Source organism: Symphalangus syndactylus, chromosome 6 (assembly GCF_028878055.3).
Source record: "Symphalangus syndactylus isolate Jambi chromosome 6, NHGRI_mSymSyn1-v2.1_pri, whole genome shotgun sequence".
Classification (NCBI taxonomy): domain Eukaryota; kingdom Metazoa; phylum Chordata; class Mammalia; order Primates; family Hylobatidae; genus Symphalangus; species Symphalangus syndactylus.
In genome coordinates, this window is record NC_072428.2 from 112,933,064 (window position 1) to 112,954,104 (window position 21,041).

The window sequence follows — 21,041 nt, forward strand, 5'->3', positions numbered from 1 at the left end:
ATGAAAGCTTAAGAGGTAGTTTGTAGGAAAGTTTGAAGAGCTCTATGTAGTATTTTCAGGCCTTTTTCCTAAATTAAAACCAAAACGGTACCTTTTTGTCTTTCCTACAAAAGACAAAGTTCTCCTCATTAGACCCCCTCCCTTTCATCTAAAACAAATTTATTTCCATTGAAGTATAGCCCTGTAAATGTCACAAAGAGGCTCTCAAACTAGATTCAGTTTGAGACATACTCTCAAGAGGTTTGGAGCAATGATTTCACTATTTGTCAGTCATGTGTTCATGAATAAATTTTGATTTGTTCCTGCTTACATAATTTAACATGCACTAGAATAATTTGTTTTTAAGGCTTATCTCTTGTCCTTGAATAATTTTCCTTAGAAAATTATTCTAGCAAAAATAAATAGAAAAGTTTTTTAGTTTGCTATCAGCTTTTCACTAAAATTTACTTACCATAAGGTGAATTCAATGTTGAGTTTCTTCTGCTCACATCTCCAGAAAGGAAATTACAGTTTAACAAGCACAAGCAGTTCCTAGTATTTAATATTTTAGTGTTAAGCACCAGTATTATCATGCCTTGATCATCAGAAATGATTAGCTACTAATAAGAAATTGCTGTTTAGGACAAGAAATTGTGAAGAGACTGTGTTCTAAGAATTTTTCTCAAAAGATTTTGATTAAAGGAATACCGTGGGCTTTCCTTAAGAATACACATTCTGAGGCAATTCTCCCAGAGTCTTATTTGTTAATCTGGAATGGATTCCAAGAATCTGTATTTTTAATAAAATGTCAGATGACTCTTATGATAAGGAAAGTTTAGAAAACACTATTAGAAGTTTAGATGTTACTAGTCAATGGTAATCATTGCAGGCTTTTCTCTCTGACCTTTGAGAATTACAGAAAAACAAAGTGGGCTGTATTCGTCACGCATCTTGTTGTAGATGCTCCTTATTTCTCCTTCACATAGTTTTTTGCCTCTGGCAAGAGAATACAGATGTTTGATTTGAATCTGTGCCATCACCTCAGTACTTGGGTTGTTTGGTGTTTGCAACATTTGGCTCAGACGCACTGAGTTCTTAGGGGGGCCTAGCTCTGTTTTATACCATCCATCTTTTAACCTTCTCCTTGCAAAAAAGATTAAATCTAATCTCCCCCATTCTGCCTATTTTATATGTCCTCATCCTTGTGATTACTATATTTATATGCAATGTCTATATAAAAAATTTGATGTATAATAAACTTCTCTCTATAGGCACATATATAGACCAAAAAAACCTGGTTGGTGGGTGTTTGGAATAGGTGAAATATTTTCAAACTGAGGAGGAAGAAGATACCATATGGTGTTTTTAACCAGAATCAGGAAAGGAGTGCATAGTTTGAAAACATTCTCAATATTATAATTTTTTATTTGTAAAATGAAACAATTATTTCTATGATTTTCATGATTTCAGCTGACGGTAAAGTAAAACAAGTATTTTTTTGATTAATGGAGATACGCAGAAGATATACTTATTTTTAACTAGAAGCAGTCTCCTCCTGAAGGGAAGATGAAGAGTAAAATTTAATTTTAACAAAAGAGGATATGGTTTGAATATTTTAAAACTAAGATAGATGTCTTCTAATATTTCATCCAACATTAAGATTCTGTGAGCTTTCAAACATTTAAAATATCTTGTTTTAAAATATATTATTGTAATTATTTTCCTTCCTCCTACATGATGGTTGTGTATGCCAAATTAAGGAGAAAAACATCTCTGGCATTCTGCTTGCTCTTAGAATGTAGAAAGCTAAAAAGAATTTGCTGTCATCTCTAAATGAGAGAGAGATGAATAAATGACAAAAAGTATAACTTTTCTGGAACTCGTCAGGTACCTGAGGACACAGGGCACCGAGCAGTCTGAAATCCATGGAGGACCAACCTCCTGCAAGAGAGGAAGAGATGAGTAGAGCTCATCACCTGTGGCAGAGCAGGAGGGGAAGAAGTATCAGCCACCATACATACACCCTGACAGAGAAACGGCTTGCTGATCTCTGGTCATTTATTTATTTTAGCCTCTACTAGTCTACACTAGTATCATTTATTTTAGCCTCTACTAGTCTACACAAGATGTTTGGCATTGAACCAAAAATTGTGTGACATAGAAGTAAGAAAGATAATCTTACTCTCAAGAGATTAAAAAAAAGTCCACGTTTGAAATATTAGGGAATTTATTTTTTTTTAATAAAATAAGCTTTACATTTTAGAATAGTTTTGGATTTAAAGTAGAGTTGCAAAGATAATACAAATTTTTATTATTTGTACTAAATATACAAAAAAGAGTATAAATATCTGGTTCTAACCAGTACTAATATCTGATTAGTAAGAGTACTAATATCTGGTTCTCTTACTGTTAATTAGGATATATATATATGTGTACTATATATGTATGTGTATATATGTACTATATGTGTGTGTGTATATATATATATATATATAAAGAGAGAGAGTATATATAGAGACAAAAAATTAAAAAATATCCACATGTTTGAAATATTAGGGCATTTAATTTTTTTATGAAATAAGCTTTACATTTTAGAATAGTTTTGGATTTAAAGTAGAGTTGCAAAGATAATACAAACAGCACTAACACCTGGTTCTCTTACTGTTAATTAGGATGCATATATATGTATATGTACTATATATGTGTGTGTATATATATATATATATATAGAGAGAGAGAGAGAGAGAGAGAGAGTATATATAGTATATTTGTCACAACTAAGGCTCCAACATTGGTATGTTACTATTAGCTAATCTATAACATTTATTCATATTTTACTAGTGTTTCCTCAATATCCGTTTTCTCTTCCAGGAACCTTCCCAAGTTATCACATTGCATTAGGTCAGTATGCTTCCTTTAGCCTCCTCTGGTTTGTGACAGGTTTTTAGGCTTTCCAATAACCTGGACAGTTTTGAAGAGTACTGGTCGGATATTTTGTAGAATGTCCTTCGATGAGGGTTTGTCTGATGTTTTTCTCATGGTTAGTCTGGGTTTTTAGGGGGAAGACAACAGAAGCAAAGTGTCATCCTCATTACATCGTACCAATGGTACATTCCATCAGCATGTCATATGACTGATAAAGTTAACTTTGATCACCTGGCCTAGGTAATATTTGCCAACGCTCTCCACTGTAGTTTTCTTCTCCCTTTTTATACTCTGCTCTTCAGAATAGAGTTGCTAAGTACAGCCACAGTGAAGGTGTGGTGAGTCAAGCTCCCCTTCCTTGACAGGGGAGTACCTACATAAATTTTTATTGCTATTTTCTATTTGTTTTCTACTAAACAATGTTGATATTAGCTAGTTTCTTAACTTATATTCTTTGGAAACAAACCCAAGCAGATTCCTATTTAAGGTATGTATGGAGGGAATGTTATCAGGAGAAAATGAATGAGGTAAGCTGGGTAAAACAAGAGGAACAAAGCTATACAAGGATGTGGCCTCAGCTGGAGACCAGTTTTGGACTGAGCCCAAGGGGTGTTCTGAGCATGAATTGCACCATAGATTTAGTCTGGTTCAAGGGGGCTGGCCTATTATACCTCCATATCATCCAACCATTAGCTAGCTGCAGGCTGCAGTATTGTGGGCTGGGAATAATCTCCCAAGTGAGCCTGTTCTTGTTAACAGTTCTCTCAAAAGAAGGGGTACCTGGGAGCTGTTAGGAGTCAGCACTGACAACAGCTGGAAAATAAGTGCATTGACTTGGTAAAGTGGGTTAGGGAGAGAAATGAAGACCATATTCTACAGCTAATAATCTCTTCTTCTGTTCCTTAACATTAATTTTTGGGTTTTATTTTTCCACTGAAATAGACTGCAAACAGCATGGGTGACACAGGTTGTCCTGCAGCATGTGCGGTCAAACTCACCGTTTTCTTACAGGTCCTTTCTGCATTTATGTTACCAGTCCTGAAATTATTAGATTTCAGGACCCTTAATTTTAGTAAATGCCAAGGTAGCCATATTTAGTTATCCTTGTTTCTTTTAGATTTTTTCCCCAGTATTAATTGCTTGAGAATGTTTATGATTTTTTTCATATGCATTTTAGGTATAAAAACATGTTTATGATACCTAATTTTTAAGTTAGTGAACAATGGTGATAGATGTGGGATGTACACCAGAGCCTATAATTTACAGATTGTAAGTATTTGCATAAGAAAGTTTGGAGAGATTGCTCTTTGTCTCACTTTGCCCCCTTGTTGCCCCAGTCTTGTGAGCCTTCAGTGGAAGCTGGAAAGATAACGTGACGTTCTTCAGACACAGAGCAGCTAAGGTTCTATATGTGACTCAGGTTCAGCCAAGCAGAGGCACCCATTGGAGTCACAGAGAAAGTAAGCAATGTAGGGTAGTGGCTGCACAGGTGAGGTGTGATCCTGGGTCAGAGGTATTTGATGCCCCTGGGGCAGCTGTGATGCAAATTCTGCAGCCTGTTCCCTAATGTTATGGAAGCCAAGTGGCAGATGGTGCTGCTGGCAGACAGTGGTATGGTTGGATATTTCTTCTGGTTGCCCTGCTTCTGCCGTTTTCCTAGTACTCCCTGAAACTATATGCTGCCTAAAAATGTGTAGTAGATTCTCCATACTCAGACCATCTAGACCGTATTTCATTGCCTACAACTAAGAACAGCGACCTTGGCAGTGAGAATAATAATCCTAAATGCCAGCAGAATTATTCTCAAAATAATATATCAATGAGTACCCAAATGATGCTACCACATGCTAGGTCTGCTCCTTTGCTTTATGGGCCTAGGAACCCATTATTATTAGTTCTCCAGGATGGTCAGGTTTAGAAACAAATGCATACACCTGAAACTGAAGCTGAAAAAAATGAGACTGAAGTGGACACAAACTAATTAATTAAATGGTCAAGATGTCAGGGAAATTTCTGCCTCAATTCAACCTACATGATCATAAGCCTAGGTCAAGAAAACTGGGACTGAGTGTGAAGATGGCAAAAATGAATCTCACGATCACCAATATATCAATGTATACAAGGATCAAAAACATAACAGGAGCCACAGAGTGAGTGTAGCTTTGCAGTGTGAACCTTCTGTCTTTCACAGGAGGCTCTCAGCATGGGGACAAAGGTGGCAAAGCAATCTGTGTGGGGATCAGCCACCAGCCCTAGCATCCTGAATTGGGCCCTGAAAGTCTTGTGCCATCCTCACATATGCACGTGTGTTTTGCATCTTCCATTTACCTGGACACGCAATCACAACATTAAATGCCAAATCATAATCAAATGAGTGGGCGAGGGCATAAGGTGTAAGAGATGAAGGAATTTATATGACCTCCTGATAAATTCTCAGATAACAGCCTGAAGGACTTGTCACTAGGACTAGAAAGCTTCAAATTGGTTAACCCAGCATCCTCCTACCCTGGGCAGGTCTGGATGAACATAATGGAGTTCAAACTTATAACCTTTTCATCTGCTTGTTAAAGTTTATTTTGAGACCTGTTTTACTTCTCTTTCAAGGTAATTTACTCCAATCTGGACTGCGCTTTTACCTAAATCCTGAGGTTTGACTGGAAAATCTCCTAGCCACCCATTTTCTGGTTAATTCTTAGATTGATTCATTTAGGGCAGAAGTAGGAAGGAAAGTTGATTTCTTGATTTACCCATCAAAAGACAGTCTGATTTCCAAGTTCTTGGAGTGAGCTTGATTCAATCCCTCAAGTACTGACAACACTGATCTGCCAAGATTCTCAAGAAATATCTACCTACACAGTCTATCTTTAGGCTATAAGAATGAAGCTTGTGAAATTTATCTTGCCTCTAATTTTAAACTTAAATTTTAAGATCTACTTTCCCCTGCAAATGCGAATGATTATTCTCAGTCATTTTGACTGCACTTTGGCTGTGTTTGAATTACTTTCATGTAGCATATTTTAAAAATAAAAGTTCATTTTTTGGAAATCCAGCATTTAGATTAAAATTTGAAGAAAAAAATTTATGATAAGAAATTTATCTTTTATTCAACCAGTACAGCCTGTCACTTTTTATAAATTTTATCCTATAAATGATTTGAAGGAACTTGGCAATTGAGTTTATCCTACTATATCTTTGCTATCAAAACTAGCAAAAAGCCAGTTTACACTTAGCATCAGTTTTGTAAGTTTTATTAAAAATAGAAAAAATGGTCTCAAATAAATGTTACTTTGGGAGTTTGAGACATGGCTAATGGATTGTAAATAAGTCTCAGGGACTGTATTAAAATCTCTGTGTAGAAAGGCCAAAGAAGCTGCATTTTTCCCTTCTATTAGGAAGAATTTTGGCATTATTAATAGACACAGAAATCATTGAATTATACCAGTTGTAAGAACATGCTCCTCTAGACTTTATAAGTGTTTCCAGAATTCTGTCCTTTAATATGCATTTCTGGAACAAAAGTAAATCTGGATAATTTAAAAAATGAGTTTTATCATTTAGTTATGCCATTATTGTTTTATTGCTGCAGTGCAACTCATATCATTATCCTTGGTAGTCTTTCTTTTATTTTGCTCTTTCTTCACCTTTTTAAAGCAGCAAGATCAAGTACGAAAAGAATTTGCCATAATTTACAATACAAATACAAGAACAATAAGAACCAACATCATTAACAAAATATAAACTCAAATGCCAGAATGGAAAGAGAGCGGAACTTTATGTCAAAATTTCTTAGGTATGGAAAGGTATTGTGATAAATTCCCAAATTTAATGTTGCTCTCTCTAAATTCCTTGGCCTTTGGTTTAACCCTCCCTCCCTCACTCCTTCCCTCTCCTCCCCTCCCATCCCCTCCCTCTCCTCCCTCCCTACCTACTTCCTTCCTTCCTTCCTTCCTTCCTTCCTTCCTTCCTTCCTTCCCTCCCTCCCTCCCTCCCTCCCTCCTTCCTTCCTCGCTTTCTTTTGAGACAGAGTCTTGCTCTGTTTACCATCCTGGAATTCAGAGGCACAGTCTCAGCTCAGTGTAACCTCTGCCTCCCAGGTTCATGTGATTCTCCCGCCTCAGCTTCCCACATAGCTGGGATTACAGGCGCCACCATCATGCCTAGCTAACTTTTGTATTTTTAGCAGAGACAGGATTTCACCATGTTAGCCAGGCTGGCCTGGAACTCCTGACTTCGTATGATCTGCCATCCTTGGCCTCCCAAAGTGCTGAGATTACAGGCATGAGCCACTGCACCTGGCCACACCACCCTGAATTGCCTGATCTCATCTGGTTTAGCTCTTTCTGAGAAAGGAAATTTGTCTGTTTAATAAGTGGAATGCAATGCACGATACCTGACAAGCAATCTCAGAGAAAATGTAGAGGCATTTCACATCTTACTGATTTTTTTGTCTCCTGTAACAAAGTTATTGAATAGATTGTGCTCCAAAGAAACAAATTTTTCTCTGACTTCGGTGTTCAAAAATATTCCTAAAATGACCCTTTCCCAATCCTTGATGGCATTATAGATTCCATAGCTTTCTAAGAATTTTCTCATGTTTAGACTTTAAAGATTCTAGATCAAACACTAATCTCATATCCAATTAACGGCTTCTTCTCTTCTCCTATCTTAGGCGTAGTATAGAGGCTGGAGAACAGTAGGGAAAAAAGTGGGGTAAATTCATTCACTCCCCTATCACGTCCTCTCCCTTCTTCTGTTTGTGTGTGTGTGTGTGTGTGTGTGTGTGTGTGAGAGAGAGTTATCAGGCAACACACTATACTATTAATAAAAAGCATTATATAGGATAAAGTATTTACAAATTGGACAACACAGATGCATTAACTCCTTGGTATCTTAATTTCATATCTAGCTAAAGGAAGCTGTCAAAAAAATTTCCTAGCTTTTGGTCACAATCTTTCTGTTATTCTTTTCAAAACATCTCCTTTTTATTTATTTATTTTTGAGATAAAATTTCTCTCTTGTTGCCCAGGCTGGAGGGCAATGGCATGATCTTGGCTCACTGCGACCTCCACCTCCCGGGTTCAAGCAATTCTCCTATCTCAGCCTCCCAAGTAGCTGAGATTACAGGTGCCTGCCACCATGCCTGGCTAATTTTTTTTTTTTTTTTTGTATTTTTAGTAGAGACAGGGTTTCACTGTGTTGGTCAGGCTGGTCTCAAACTCCTGACCTCAGGTGATCTATCTCCCGGGGCCTCCCAAAGTGCTGGGATTACAAGCGTGAGCCACTGTGCCCAGCCAGTATCTGCTTTTTAAATCATATGTTTTTCCAAATTAAATTTTTTGTTTCTTTAAAATTTATCTCTTGGTTCCCTCTCCTCTTCCATTGACTTCAGATTTGGCATTAATTTAAATAAATCACTTGACATTCTTAGGTTTATTTTCCCGCTAGTTTGGATTAGATGACCTTGATTTGTCTTTCAGTCCAAAATAAGAAAATGTAAGTAAAATCTTTTTGTGAACAATTAGGTGCCATTAATATAAAGGTTAGTTATTATTTCTGTTTGTATTTCATTTTTTTCTGATTTCTGGATCCCTTTAACTGCTTCTAACACTCCCACCTTATGCATATCCTGGATAAGTTTTCCATTGCACTTTACTCAAAAGAAGACAGTGAGAGTACTAAAAATATTTAACAGCTTCTGGAATAGCATCTGTGTGTGTGATTGTGGGGAGAGGGGGTGTTCTTTTTTTCCTGTTCTCTATTTATACACATATGAGAAGAACGGTTTCTATTTATTTCAGCTATCTGAGGTTTTTGAACATGCAAGACCTCATCTGGATGTGGATACAAATGACAAATAGCAATAGAATCCTAATTTCACTGGCTCTTGTTCAATCTATTCCAGCAGGATCCCAAACCCTATAACGCACCTCCCCACCAGCCTCCTAAGCATTCCTGGGAGTCAACTCAATGCCAATATCTACCTTTTGTTTTCCTTTTTTCTTCTCAGACCCATGGTTAGGACTCTGCTCCCCAGTCATTACTGCATCCACCAGGTTTTGTCCCACCTTCTACTGTAGTGAAACCATTGGACCTAAGGAGATGCAAGGCTGACAGGGTGCTTCCGTGGAGTGGGACAGCATGCTTCACTCCCCTCTCTGTGCAACAGTAGGAATGCCGCTGAGATATGCCAAATGGCACAGAGTCTTTGGTAAAAGTGGTCTTTCGGTTTTTACTTATGTTTCACATCCTCAGTTTCAAATATGAATTTGACTCAGAGACAAATCAGAGTGATAAGCCCACAAGCAGATCAGAATTTCCATTCCTTTCTAGGACTAAGCCATTCTTTCACAGTCAAGCTTGAGATACTTGCATCCTTTGCACCATAAGATGATTTGCTTTCAGGAGGTGTTTCAATCTTCTAACGGCAGAGCTAGAAGATCAGTTCACCAGACATGCCCAATATATACAAAAGGTAGAAAACATCATATTATTAACACTTGGTACCAGAATGGTGTAAGAGATGCAACTGGCTTTAAGAAGAACACCTTAATAAGTATCTGGGGTGGACAGAGGCTGAGACCCAAAGGCCTAGTGGTTGGACATTACCAAGACACATAGCTGCTGGTAGTTGAGGGTGAAGAGGAGATAAATGAGGAGCGAGATGCCTTGGAGATAAGGCAACATGGGGTCCTGCAAGGGAAGAAGGTATGAGAGAAACATGTCAGATAGGGAGGCAGAAAGAACGTCTAAAGAATGAGTATGTCGTATAGGTGATTTTTCACTGATTACTGTGTGATTTCTGTATTCTTATTCATTTTGGGAGGGCTTTGGACAGAATAAAAAAGTGTAGAAAGTGTAAGCCAATGCCAGTCAAATGTTATGAGCTAAGAGTGGTTCTTAGCTGATATCTGGATTGTATATGGGAAATAAAACAACTATGTCTCAACATGGAGGTGTTCCATCAAGTTAACTCCAACTTATAATACAATAGAGAGGCAAGAATTGAGCCAATGGAAACCATTTATAGTTGTATATTTGACACAATTAAATTGTCAGTATTTGGGGAGTTATTAAGGATGAATCTGGATTGGGTAAATTGTCTGCTATTCTGGGGAAGAATATAATGTTTTGGCTAATGGAAATGAAGAAAGAGTTAAATTTTGACTTGAGTTTTAAAGAGATAAAGACATGGCATTTGGAAGAGAAGCAAATAAGAACATTTGGATCATTAGATAAAAGTCCAGAAACAGCCAGGGTATAGAGAAAGAGAGAGAGATGGAGAGAGGGAGAGAGAGAGAGGATGAGGGAGAGAGAGAGAGAGAGAGAGAGACACCCCTTGACTAAAGAAAGTGAATTGAAGGCTTGGTATGGGAATCATTTAGGGTACAAGCAATATGTTTCTGTGGGATGGTATTCATATTCATGTGTGAAGTAATTGGCAGTCATGGGAAGGTTAAAGTAATGTGTGGACACCATGATTTGGACTGTCTTGTGTAGAATATACCAGGTGTACGATTCCAGAGTTGGCAAGGACTAAGGAGAGATGGGGCAGTCTTGAGCAATTTGGAACCAACCTGAGGATTGTGAAAGGGAAAGGAAACCAGTGGAAAAGGATAGAGAAAGTGTTGATTATTTAGAAATAGATGGCTGCAAAGATGGAAGGGAATGAGGCTTGCATTCATGGTGATTCACTATGAATTGATAAGAGCAATACTCTCTACTAGTATTAATTATATCAATTTCTTGGGAGTCTTTTATCCTGTGCCTCAGGCAACCTCTAGGCCTAGCACTTTCCCTTTAGAATCCTTTTCAATGTAGGGCTGCTCAGCATCAGTGAAGTGGAATGCATTAAGATGAAAGCATAGACAAAAGCTTCCCAGACCCATAACCAACATCTCTTATCAAATAGAGTACCTATAATGGTGATGAGTATGATTAGAAAGTAAGAGGTAAACACGATAAATAAGATGGCAAGGGACCTCAGGGCAGTGAAGTGCACTTTCATACTTGGATTGCAGTGACCAGTGCTATGATGTTGTATCTGCTTGGTCAGTGATGCCATGAGCAAGATGGTGGAGGCCAGGAACAGGACGAAAGGAATAACCAATGCAACTGTATGAGCCTGGAACTGATACTGATGAAACTTTTGAAGTCTGTCAGTTACAGTGCTGTTTCTGGGTAGATGCTCCATGGTGAGTAACTGAATTTGAACGTAATTCCCAATAGCTGAAGGGATGATTGTCACACAAGTAATCATCAGAGAACCCAGTAATATCCAGGGAAACAACCTCAAAATTCTCCACCTCAGCCAGAGAAAGATGTGATTGGTGAAAGAAGAGACCTTGATGCAGTAGAAGACGGTAAGCAAGCTGTTTAACCAGAATGTAAGGATATTAAAAAACTCCCAGGCGATTGGTAAGTTGCAAAGTACATAATTCAAATTAAAATAGGAGCAAAAATTGTTCAGCATTGATGCCCACTGTAGACAGAAGCGAGAGATGCCCAGGCTGATGAAAATCATGTCCACAGGCATCAGCCTTCTGACTTGCAGCCATTCTCTGCCCAGCACTGCAACAATTAAGCTGCTCTGCACAATAATTGTCAAGGACTCAAGCACATAGATGATCATGAAGAAGACAGTGAGTTGGATGGATATCATTCTTCTACTCCAAAGTGTCTTCCTGGACAAAGACTCTGTATCTGTGTACCAATTTCCAGGTAGAGAATGGGTTCCTGATTCCACCATTGTCTGGTGCAAGAAAACCCCTCTCTCTGGAAGCAAATTTTTCCAAGCTCATTTTTAATTTTTTCATTTTCCTATCTATAGAATTTGTTTATGCTTTGCTTGCTGGTTTGCTATCACATCTGAATGTAGGGAAATGTTGTTTAAATGTGGATTCCTGCTCCTGAGGTGATTTGATTATTCCGAAAAGGCATACGTATTTCATAACCACGTTGTTTATTTCCTCTTTTTCTGAGGTGCACTTAGCTTATTTCCTTATCTTCTTTAAATGACATCTTCACTCTTTTAACCTAAAATTTGTGCAACAGGAAAGATGAATCCTTCCCTGTTCATTCATGTCCTGCATGATGTTTCTGCTCTGTTGAGTGCAGTACCAAAGCGAACCTCAGAAGTCTATCTTCCCAGTTCTCATGGCAGCTAGTGGTGGATGCTACAACCAAAGTGTGAGGGTAAATAAAAATGATGATGAAAAGTCTTTCCTCTGAAATTCCACAAAATTGCTGAACCCCAGACCTTCAAGTATTTCCATCCAATGCAGGCCACTCTCATAACTCCCCACTGAATTCCCCCACTCAGAGAAACTGCAGAGAAAACATTGCACACAGCCTCTCTTAGCTATTGTTCTGCCAATTCCAATGCTTTGAGCATATGCCTTACATATTTTCAGGAATTGTTCTTGTCCCATTAACATCACTGTTTTCTTTTTCTCTTACATGGCTAGGTTCTTCTTGTCACTGCTCCCATTGCTCAGGAAGAATTGAAAGAGGACCCTCTTACCACTAGTAAAGCATATTACTTATAAATGTGCAGGAATCGTTTCATAGCTATACGAGCAGGCTATAAAAGGAATACATTTTCCTTCAGTTTAGGACAACTCTTCCAAATAGACACCAAATATGTAATAAGTGGCTTCAGAAATGAGAGGTTATTCTAATTGCTAGTTGGTGACAGAGACAAAGTGAAAGTCATTGACCTTATGTATGATAAACTCAGAGTCTGCATGGGGTTTTTGGTCATTCAAGGAAGACAACACAGAAGCAAACAAACATGAATCTTAGAATTCTTGAACACAAAACAAGAAACTACTGAACTCATGATGCAAAGGTAAGCAATAGCTTGAAAAATTACACCAGAAAACAGAATTAAGTGTAAGAAAGCATCTGCTTTGCATTCTCAATAAAATGCAAGAAACAGGAAATTAAAAACTGAGATGACAAAACAATATATATTATCAAAAGGTGAATTGGTTGAGATGTATCCAGACATAAGAAGGGAGAAAGATGAGAATGAAATGTTGGTATGTGAAACATGCAATAATAGCATTAACCTCTAATTTATGTCCTGAATACACTAAGCATGTTGCCGGCTATATACACTGCCCCATTCTGAGTAAACTTGGAAGGACTGTGATGCTCTCAATCTCTGTCTGAGGGGTTCTGAAAGTGTGGCCACCATACTACACCCCTCATGACTGGATCCCAGCCACAACAGTATGACCAGGAATGAGTTTCTGTCCAAAGCAGCCCCTCATAGACTGGCCTGCCGCATGAGAGATGGCTTGGCACTACTCTACTCCACTGGAGTGTTTTCTATGTGATAGTGGCTGATTAAATAACCCAGATACTCTTTTTGGGAAAGTTTGAAGGTGAGACATACAGTGTCCATAGACTGGTGATTGATGTTCCCTGGGGTTAGGAGTTGAGAGTCTGGCTCTTTCATCATGTGTGCATGTGAACCTTCTGGGGCCACCTCTGGGGTCTCCTCATTGCAGTGATCCCAATTCTGGTTTGCCTTCTTCCACTCTCCTCTAGCTCACACCCTTTCCCTTATTAGACAGGGGATTGTTGCCCATTAATTTGTCCTCATTGGTCAGGTGCTGGCAAGGTGACTGAAGCTCAGCTACCTTCTGCAGTGTACACTTGATCCATGGCAAACTCAGGCATTCTTTTCAGTAAAAGTGATAAATGGCAGGAGGCCCATGCCTCTCTACTCTGTCATCTCTACAATTCTTTCTCCCTTCTCAGATAGACATGAGGGAAGGCCCCCCAGTTTGTTTCCTAATGTCCCATGGGGAAAAAGAATGCCAATTTATGTTTATAAGCATCTACAATCTTCACTGTTAGAGATTTTGTCTTTTTCTCATTCCTGAGCATACTCTTAGTTTCCTCTAATACTTTATTTACTTCCCCCTGAGGGATGCAGAATGTTGTATCTTATTTGCAAATTTGATAGGAATAACTTGCCCAATTCTAGACTTTGCTATTATCAAGCAAACATTATATATATACACACATATTATACATAACGTATGTGTATATATAGTATATATATACTATATATATGAAAATATATAAACATATGTATGTATTTATATATGAAAATATATAAACATATGTATGTATTTATATATGAAAATATATAAACATATGTATGTATTTATATATGAAAATATATAAACATATGTATGTATTTATATATGAAAATATATAAACATATGTATGTATTTATATATGAAAATATATAAACATGTATGTATTTATATATGAAAATATATAAACATATGTATGTATTTATATATGAAAATATATAAACATATGTATGTATTTATATATGAAAATATATAAACATATGTATGTATTTATATATGAAAATATATAAATATATGTATATATAAATTTATATATAAATATATGTATATATACATATATTTATATATAAATGTATATATTTTATATATACACACATATATACACGTATATAATAAATTAAGGGTGTTTCTAGATATTAATCTTTTTTGATATGTGTGTGTTTGTGTGATTCATTAAAAAACTTTAAAAACAGGAAAATAAAAGAGCAGGCAATTCGCCAAAGGGTAGACAATAATACCAATGAGTTCATAAAAAGATGCTTAACCTCACTAGTAATAAGAAAAATACAAATAATACTGAGTATATACTTTTCATTTTTCTCATTGCAAAAACAAAATAAAATTTGAATATCAACTCTAAGAGAAGATATGAAAAAGTCAGAGTCTTTATGAACCACTGGAAGAAATATGAATTAATATAGTTACATTGGAAAACAGTTTGGTCATATTTAATAGAAAATGTACAGACCTTATTCTGCAGGCATTCTACTTCTAGGTATATATTGTATATTATAGAGAAATCCTTACACATATATAAACAAGGAGAAATTTACTAGTCTATTTATTTCGGAATTGTTGTAATACCAAAAAACTGAAAACTATGTACATGACCATCAGTTAAGTAATAGATAAAATGTGGTATAATCATATGATGGCTTAAAGCCGTGTGGATGTTTGCCTCCCTGCAAGCAAGTTGGCTACATTTTTCCCTTATAGGCAGAACCTATCTCTTTCTGGAGAGGCTTTAAATGCCAGACTCTTAGTTTAATGTCTTCTTTGCCTGTTCAGTTTAGGCACACGAATCAATTCTGGGCACTGGGAATAGAGGAGAAGCCTGCTGAGACCTCCTGTGACAAACATTTCTCTCTGATAAGAACAGAGAGATTCATGAGGAGAGATTCTTTCCTCTTCATCTTGTGTTTGGTGTTATTCTGTATTGTGCATGACGCTAGGAGTTGTTGTAGACATTTCGTGACCCTGAGGGGAAAACAGGGGGAATTACAAAGAAACTAACACAGGGCCTGATTTTGTGTAATGCTTATTAGTACTGGGCCGAAGTACCTCTGAAATCCTGTTATGTGAGCAGAATATACACTGATAGATTAAACCACTTACAACTAGCATGTGGTACAGAGCAGGTGGGATAACACTGAGAGGGAGAAAGAAAAAGTGCTGTATTTGATAATATTTTCCCCCCACACGGGAGTATAATTAATTGAATAAACTTATTTCTGTATACCTCAGTTCCACAAGTAAAACATAAGGAATGATAAAAATGATCACCAAGATCCAATAAAAACATAGATTATAATATGCAGATAAGGCAGTAAGTGTGTTCCTATGTTCATACATAAATCATGTGTTCCATAAAAATATAAATTTAAAATAATGTAAAGAGAAATTTATTCACCAGCATTCTAACTTATGTGAGGGAAAGCAGATAAATGTGTCTGGTTATTCCCAGGAGGTGAAGCAGCCAGAGCAAGGAACAGGATCACACTTTACCCAGCTGCACTAGGTGGAGGGAGGACATCACAGAGGGAGCACTGGGTACTGAGTAGAGGGGCCAGAGAAAGGTTTGCCAGCAAGAAGTAGAAATGTACCTTATGTCATGTGATTCTTCTGCTCAATTCAAGAAACTTATGGGAAAGACCATGACTAACGCAAATATGAGTACTTTTCAGTTGCATAGGGAAAGGACTCTGAATCTAGTTCTAAAGAGAGAAGTGATTGAGAAATGCCTGTGGACTCAGGAGTACAGTCTTGAAAAGCTGGGAAAGTGAGGTGTGGGTCTTGTTGGAAAAGCTGAGACTACCCCAAGTCTAGAATTGGGATTTCAGTCAAACTTTACCTGGATCTCAAAGGCTCACGTGATGATTGAGCTATATTTTTGGTTTCTTTACAAGGGTAACCAACAATATCTGGGATTAAATTATCCTAGGATGGATGACCCAAAGTGCAACGTTACGTATTTCTGATTTCTGACAAACTCGTGCAAAGGAGTGGAAGCCAAGCTGAATCATGCCAGAATGTTTCTTAGAATTCTATTCCAGAGTCAGACAAAATGAGCAGACATGCTGAGACAACGTTACAGGATGAGAGAGGCATTGGTTTGGATTTTTAGAGTATTTCAGACAAAGCTAGATGAACTTAGTCTAAGATTTTTTCACGTCCCATTTTATTTTTAATTGATTAAAAATAATTGTTTATATCTGTGAGGTACAATGGGGGTGTTTTGATACATATTTACTTTGTGGGATGATCAAATAAAACTAATTAAAATATCCATCACTTCAAATACTTATTTGTATATTTCAAATACTTATTATTTCAATAATAGTTTGAAATAAGTATTATTTCAAATACTTATATTTATCTCCAGAAAGAGATACTTATTACTTCAAATACTTATTATTTTAATAAGTAATTATAAAATTGCTTATTTGTAATAAGTAATAACTATTACTTATTATTTGTTTCTGAATCTCCCCAGATTCAGAAAGTCCAGGGACTTGGTGGAGAAATTTTTAATGATAAACTGGAGTGATAAACACTTTCATATCCCTAAGCAATAAGGTCAGTGGACCCACCATTTCGCCTTTCTTTTCAGGAGCAGAGAACCTCATTTCAGGGGGTGAAATGAGTGGCCTATTTTCCTGAAAATGCTGCTTCCTCGTGGGTAGGCATGAGATTCCTGAGGGAGGAATACTGATTCAGAAGTGGAGAATGTTTTAGAAAAAAGCCTAGGTTGGAAATTCCACTCATTTCTTCAATTATCTTTAAATTCCTAATGTTATACAATATTTAGCCCCCAGACTATATTAACGTGGTAACCCAAGGGCATCCCTGAATGATTGCACTAGGGAAAATAGGCCCAATACAGAGAACTATGACTTCACAGGAGAAGATGAGATACTATCCCCATAGTTAAGTCCATTTAGTCCTCTTAGGTATACGAGGGCAGAAAAACCCCTTGAGATCAGTGAAAAACAAAACAAGATGTGTGTGCATACGCACACACATATTCTTACATTTAACTAATTCTTAGCCTATATAAATTTACCTTTATTACTTATATAGAAATTATATAATTATATAATTATAAATTATATATTACTTATATAGAAATTTTTTTTTTTTTTTTTTTTTTTTTTGAGACGGAGTCTCGCTCTGTCACCCAGGTTGGAGTGCAGTGGCGCGATCTCGGCTCACTGCAAGCTCCACCTCCCGGGTTCACGCCATTCTCCTGCCTCAGCGTCTCCGAGTAGCTGGGACTACAGGCGCCCGCCACGACGCCCGGCTAATTTTTTGTATTTTTAGTAGAGACGGGGTTTCACCGTGGTCTCGATCTTCTGACCTCGTGATCCGCCCGCCTCGGCCTCCCAAAGTGCTGGGATTACAAGCGTGAGCCACCACGCCCGGCTAGAAATTAAAATATTTACTTAGGTCAATCAATGATAAGAGACCAATGGCTTTTAGTGGGAGCACTGACAATCAGGTTTAATTTTTGATTTGAAGGTGAAGTGCTACATAAAATGGGTGTTCATAGGTCTCTTGATTCAGCAACCAGGACACGGTAGCACAGAGTAGGTACTTAGAGAATATCTCTTGAATGAGTGATGAGTACAAGGAGAACAGACTAGAGAACTCTATATTCTACTACATTACAAGTGCAAGGGCCTGGAAAATTATATAACAAGTTTCCTAACATAGTAGAGAAATACACACTGTTATTATCTGTGATTATATTCCTAAGTCATTCAAATAACTGGAATTGGCAAAGATGCCAAAACATAAGTGTGCCCAAATTGACTACTTTTTAGAGAGAAATTTATGTTTTGGGGCATTTCATCTGAAAACAATACATTAAAACTAAATAAGACAAATGGTGATTATAAGTTCTTCTAACTCATATGTAATCATGTAACATTATGATAAGAGTGGTTCTCATGATGTGCACTGCTGTAAAATGTATATTGGCAAGCAGTGTTTAGACCAATGAGACTGGTAAAATGGATGTGACAAGTCAACAAAACCTGAATTCATTATTTCTGGTCTTGCCCCCATTAGATGTTAGTTTCCTTATACTGTTGTAGACAAAACAATGGTTCCTCTAAATGTTTACATCCTAATCCCCCAAACCTGTGAATACATTAGCGTATATGACAAGTGAGACTTTGCAGATGTGAACTGTAAGATAATACATTTATATTGTTTTCAGCCATTAAGCTGGTGATAATTTGTTATAGCTGCAATAGGAAAGTAATACATACAGCAACTATAAGAGCCAGATAACCAAACTCTAGTTACTTTACTTGTAATTTATAGGCACCTATACTTAGTAACTAGGAAAATAATGAGTTTATACACAAGAGAAATGACAATAGACAGAAGAGACTGAGACTACTGAGACAAATCGGGTTATACAAAAAGATAGCTCATTTAGGAACTATTTATTGTATACTTGAGTTTCACTGGAAAGGCCTGTAAGTGTCAGAGTTGCACTTTGAAGTCAACTGGAAAGTTTCAAAAACAATAACTGAGGCATGGGTCCAATCTCTATATTCTGATTTGTCTGGGGTATAACTAGGTATCAGGATTTTAAAAATCACCCCACCTGATTCTTTTTTTAAATTTTTCTTTTTTTAAACTTTTATTCTAAGTTCAAGGATACAATTGCAAGTTTGTTACATAGCTAAACTTGTGTCATGGGGTTTTTTGTACAGATTATTCTTCATCACCCAGGTATTAAACCTAGTACCCATTAGTTATTTTTCCTTATCTTCTTTCTCCTCTCATCCTCCACCCTCTGAAAGACCCCACTGTGTGTTGTTTTGTTGTTCCCCTCTATGTGTCCATGTATTCTCATGATTTAGCTCCCATGTACAAATGAGAACATATGGTATTTGGTTTTCTGTTCCTGTGTTAGTTTGCTGATGATAATGGCCTCCAGCTCCATCCATGTCCCTGCAAAGGACATAATCTTGTTCTTTTTTATGGATGCATAGTATTACATGATGTATATGTATCACATTTTCTTTATCCAGTCTATCACTGATGAGCTTAGATTCCATGTCTTTGCTATTGTGAATAGTGCTACAGTAAACACACATGTACATCTGTCGTCATAATAGAATTATTTATATTCCTTTGGGAATATGCCCACTAATAGGATTGCTGGGTCAAATGGTATTTCTGTCTTTAGGTCTTTGTGTAATCACCACACTGTCTTCTATAATGGTTGAACTAATTTATACTCTCACCAACAGTGTATAAGTGTTCCTTTTTCTCTCTACCTGAAAAGGTGGCTCAGTTTCAGATCCACTGCTTTAGAGCCACCTTTGTGGAAAAAAATACCCTGCATGGGTGGTGAAAATAAAAAAAACCCTGCTACATATAATTTTACCTTGAAAATAATTACTAGGGAAGAGTGAGTTCTTAATTTTGTAATTTTAGCAGTTGGAAGAAATACAGGGGTGTCAAATTCTCTGGAAAATGTCTTTTTGTTGTTGTTGATCCATACTATGAAGAGGACCCTCTTTAAATACAATTTTATCCCTAAGTTCATACATGTAATGTGAATCTCACTCCAATTTTGTGAAGATGCATCAGAATCTTCTGATCTCATCGCCAAATCGCATATCTTAATTATTCTAGAATAGCTACGCCTTTTCTGTGGCTTCAAATGAAATGTTTAATGCTCTATACTGTACTCCAATCTTTTCAAAGCATTCACCAACCCCATGTGTGCTTTAATTATCTAAGAGCATTAGAGCCTGCACATTATGCAAAAGAAGGACCATGGCTTCTAAACAAAGCCTTCTCCTCTAAAGATCCTATGAAAATTTACACTCTGTATGTCTCTTTTAGCCACCCCATGTTACATAAATCCAGAGATAATTCAGCTTTAGAGGTAATTAAATCTACTCTTGCTTCTACATATAGTATGAGAAGCTTCTTTTAGCCTGTGACGCAGGCTCATTTTTCCCAGTACATATTTCTGTTCTGTGGAAGAAGATTGCAACCATCCTTCAAGACTGTGGGAAAAACTATTTCATCCTCACCTCAGAAGGAACAGCATATTTTGTTTATCTGCCTTCCCCTTTTTACACCCACTTCTGGAAAATTGGAACTCCTTCCCCTGCAGGCCTGTCATGAAGTGTTGTGCTTTTGACCCTTGTTAAAGCGATCACAGATTTATAAAACAAAACAAAACAGTGGATTCAGATGTTTTCCAATTAGCCAAACACATCTTTTTCCTGTGCTACTAACATTCAGTAACAATCAGAATTGATATTTTTTCATGCGGCAATGACTCCCAAATGATCTGCATTTTAAAAGAATATCTAACAGTAACTAAAAGGCAAGGTTGTCCAAGTATGAGGTTAAAGAACATCCTTTCTCCTATTTCTAATTTTGCCACCAACCTATGTGGCCTGAAGCAAGTCATTTTTTTTCTTTGCCTTTTATCTCATTCTTTAAATAAGCATCATGGCACTAATTTGTTTAGTCTCCAATTTATTGAATGTACGCATTACTGAAACCCTGGGAGCAGGTACCTAGTCAAATGGCTGATTGTAAATTGTGGAAAATACAAGAACTGTAACTTAATACTAAAATGAAACCATCCGCAGGCCTTAGGTAAATTCAGACCAAAAAGAGCTGAAAAACCACCACCACCGCCAACAAAGCATCTAAGATTCAGGTGATGGATGTAACCCCAACGGGCATTGCCCCTGCTTTTAT

At 37.0% G+C, this 21,041-nt stretch overlaps 1 protein-coding gene across 1 annotated transcript; it reads right to left on the bottom strand.

Annotated features, from left to right (window-relative positions):
* Positions 1-10,632: 10,632 nt before the first annotated feature.
* Positions 10,633-11,629, bottom strand: TAS2R16 (taste 2 receptor member 16). Its single transcript, XM_055281421.1, has one exon. The coding sequence runs from the start codon at positions 11,561-11,563 to the stop codon at positions 10,688-10,690; it is 876 nt and encodes a 291-aa protein (XP_055137396.1). The 5' UTR covers positions 11,564-11,629; the 3' UTR covers positions 10,633-10,687.
* Positions 11,630-21,041: the final 9,412 nt, after the last annotated feature.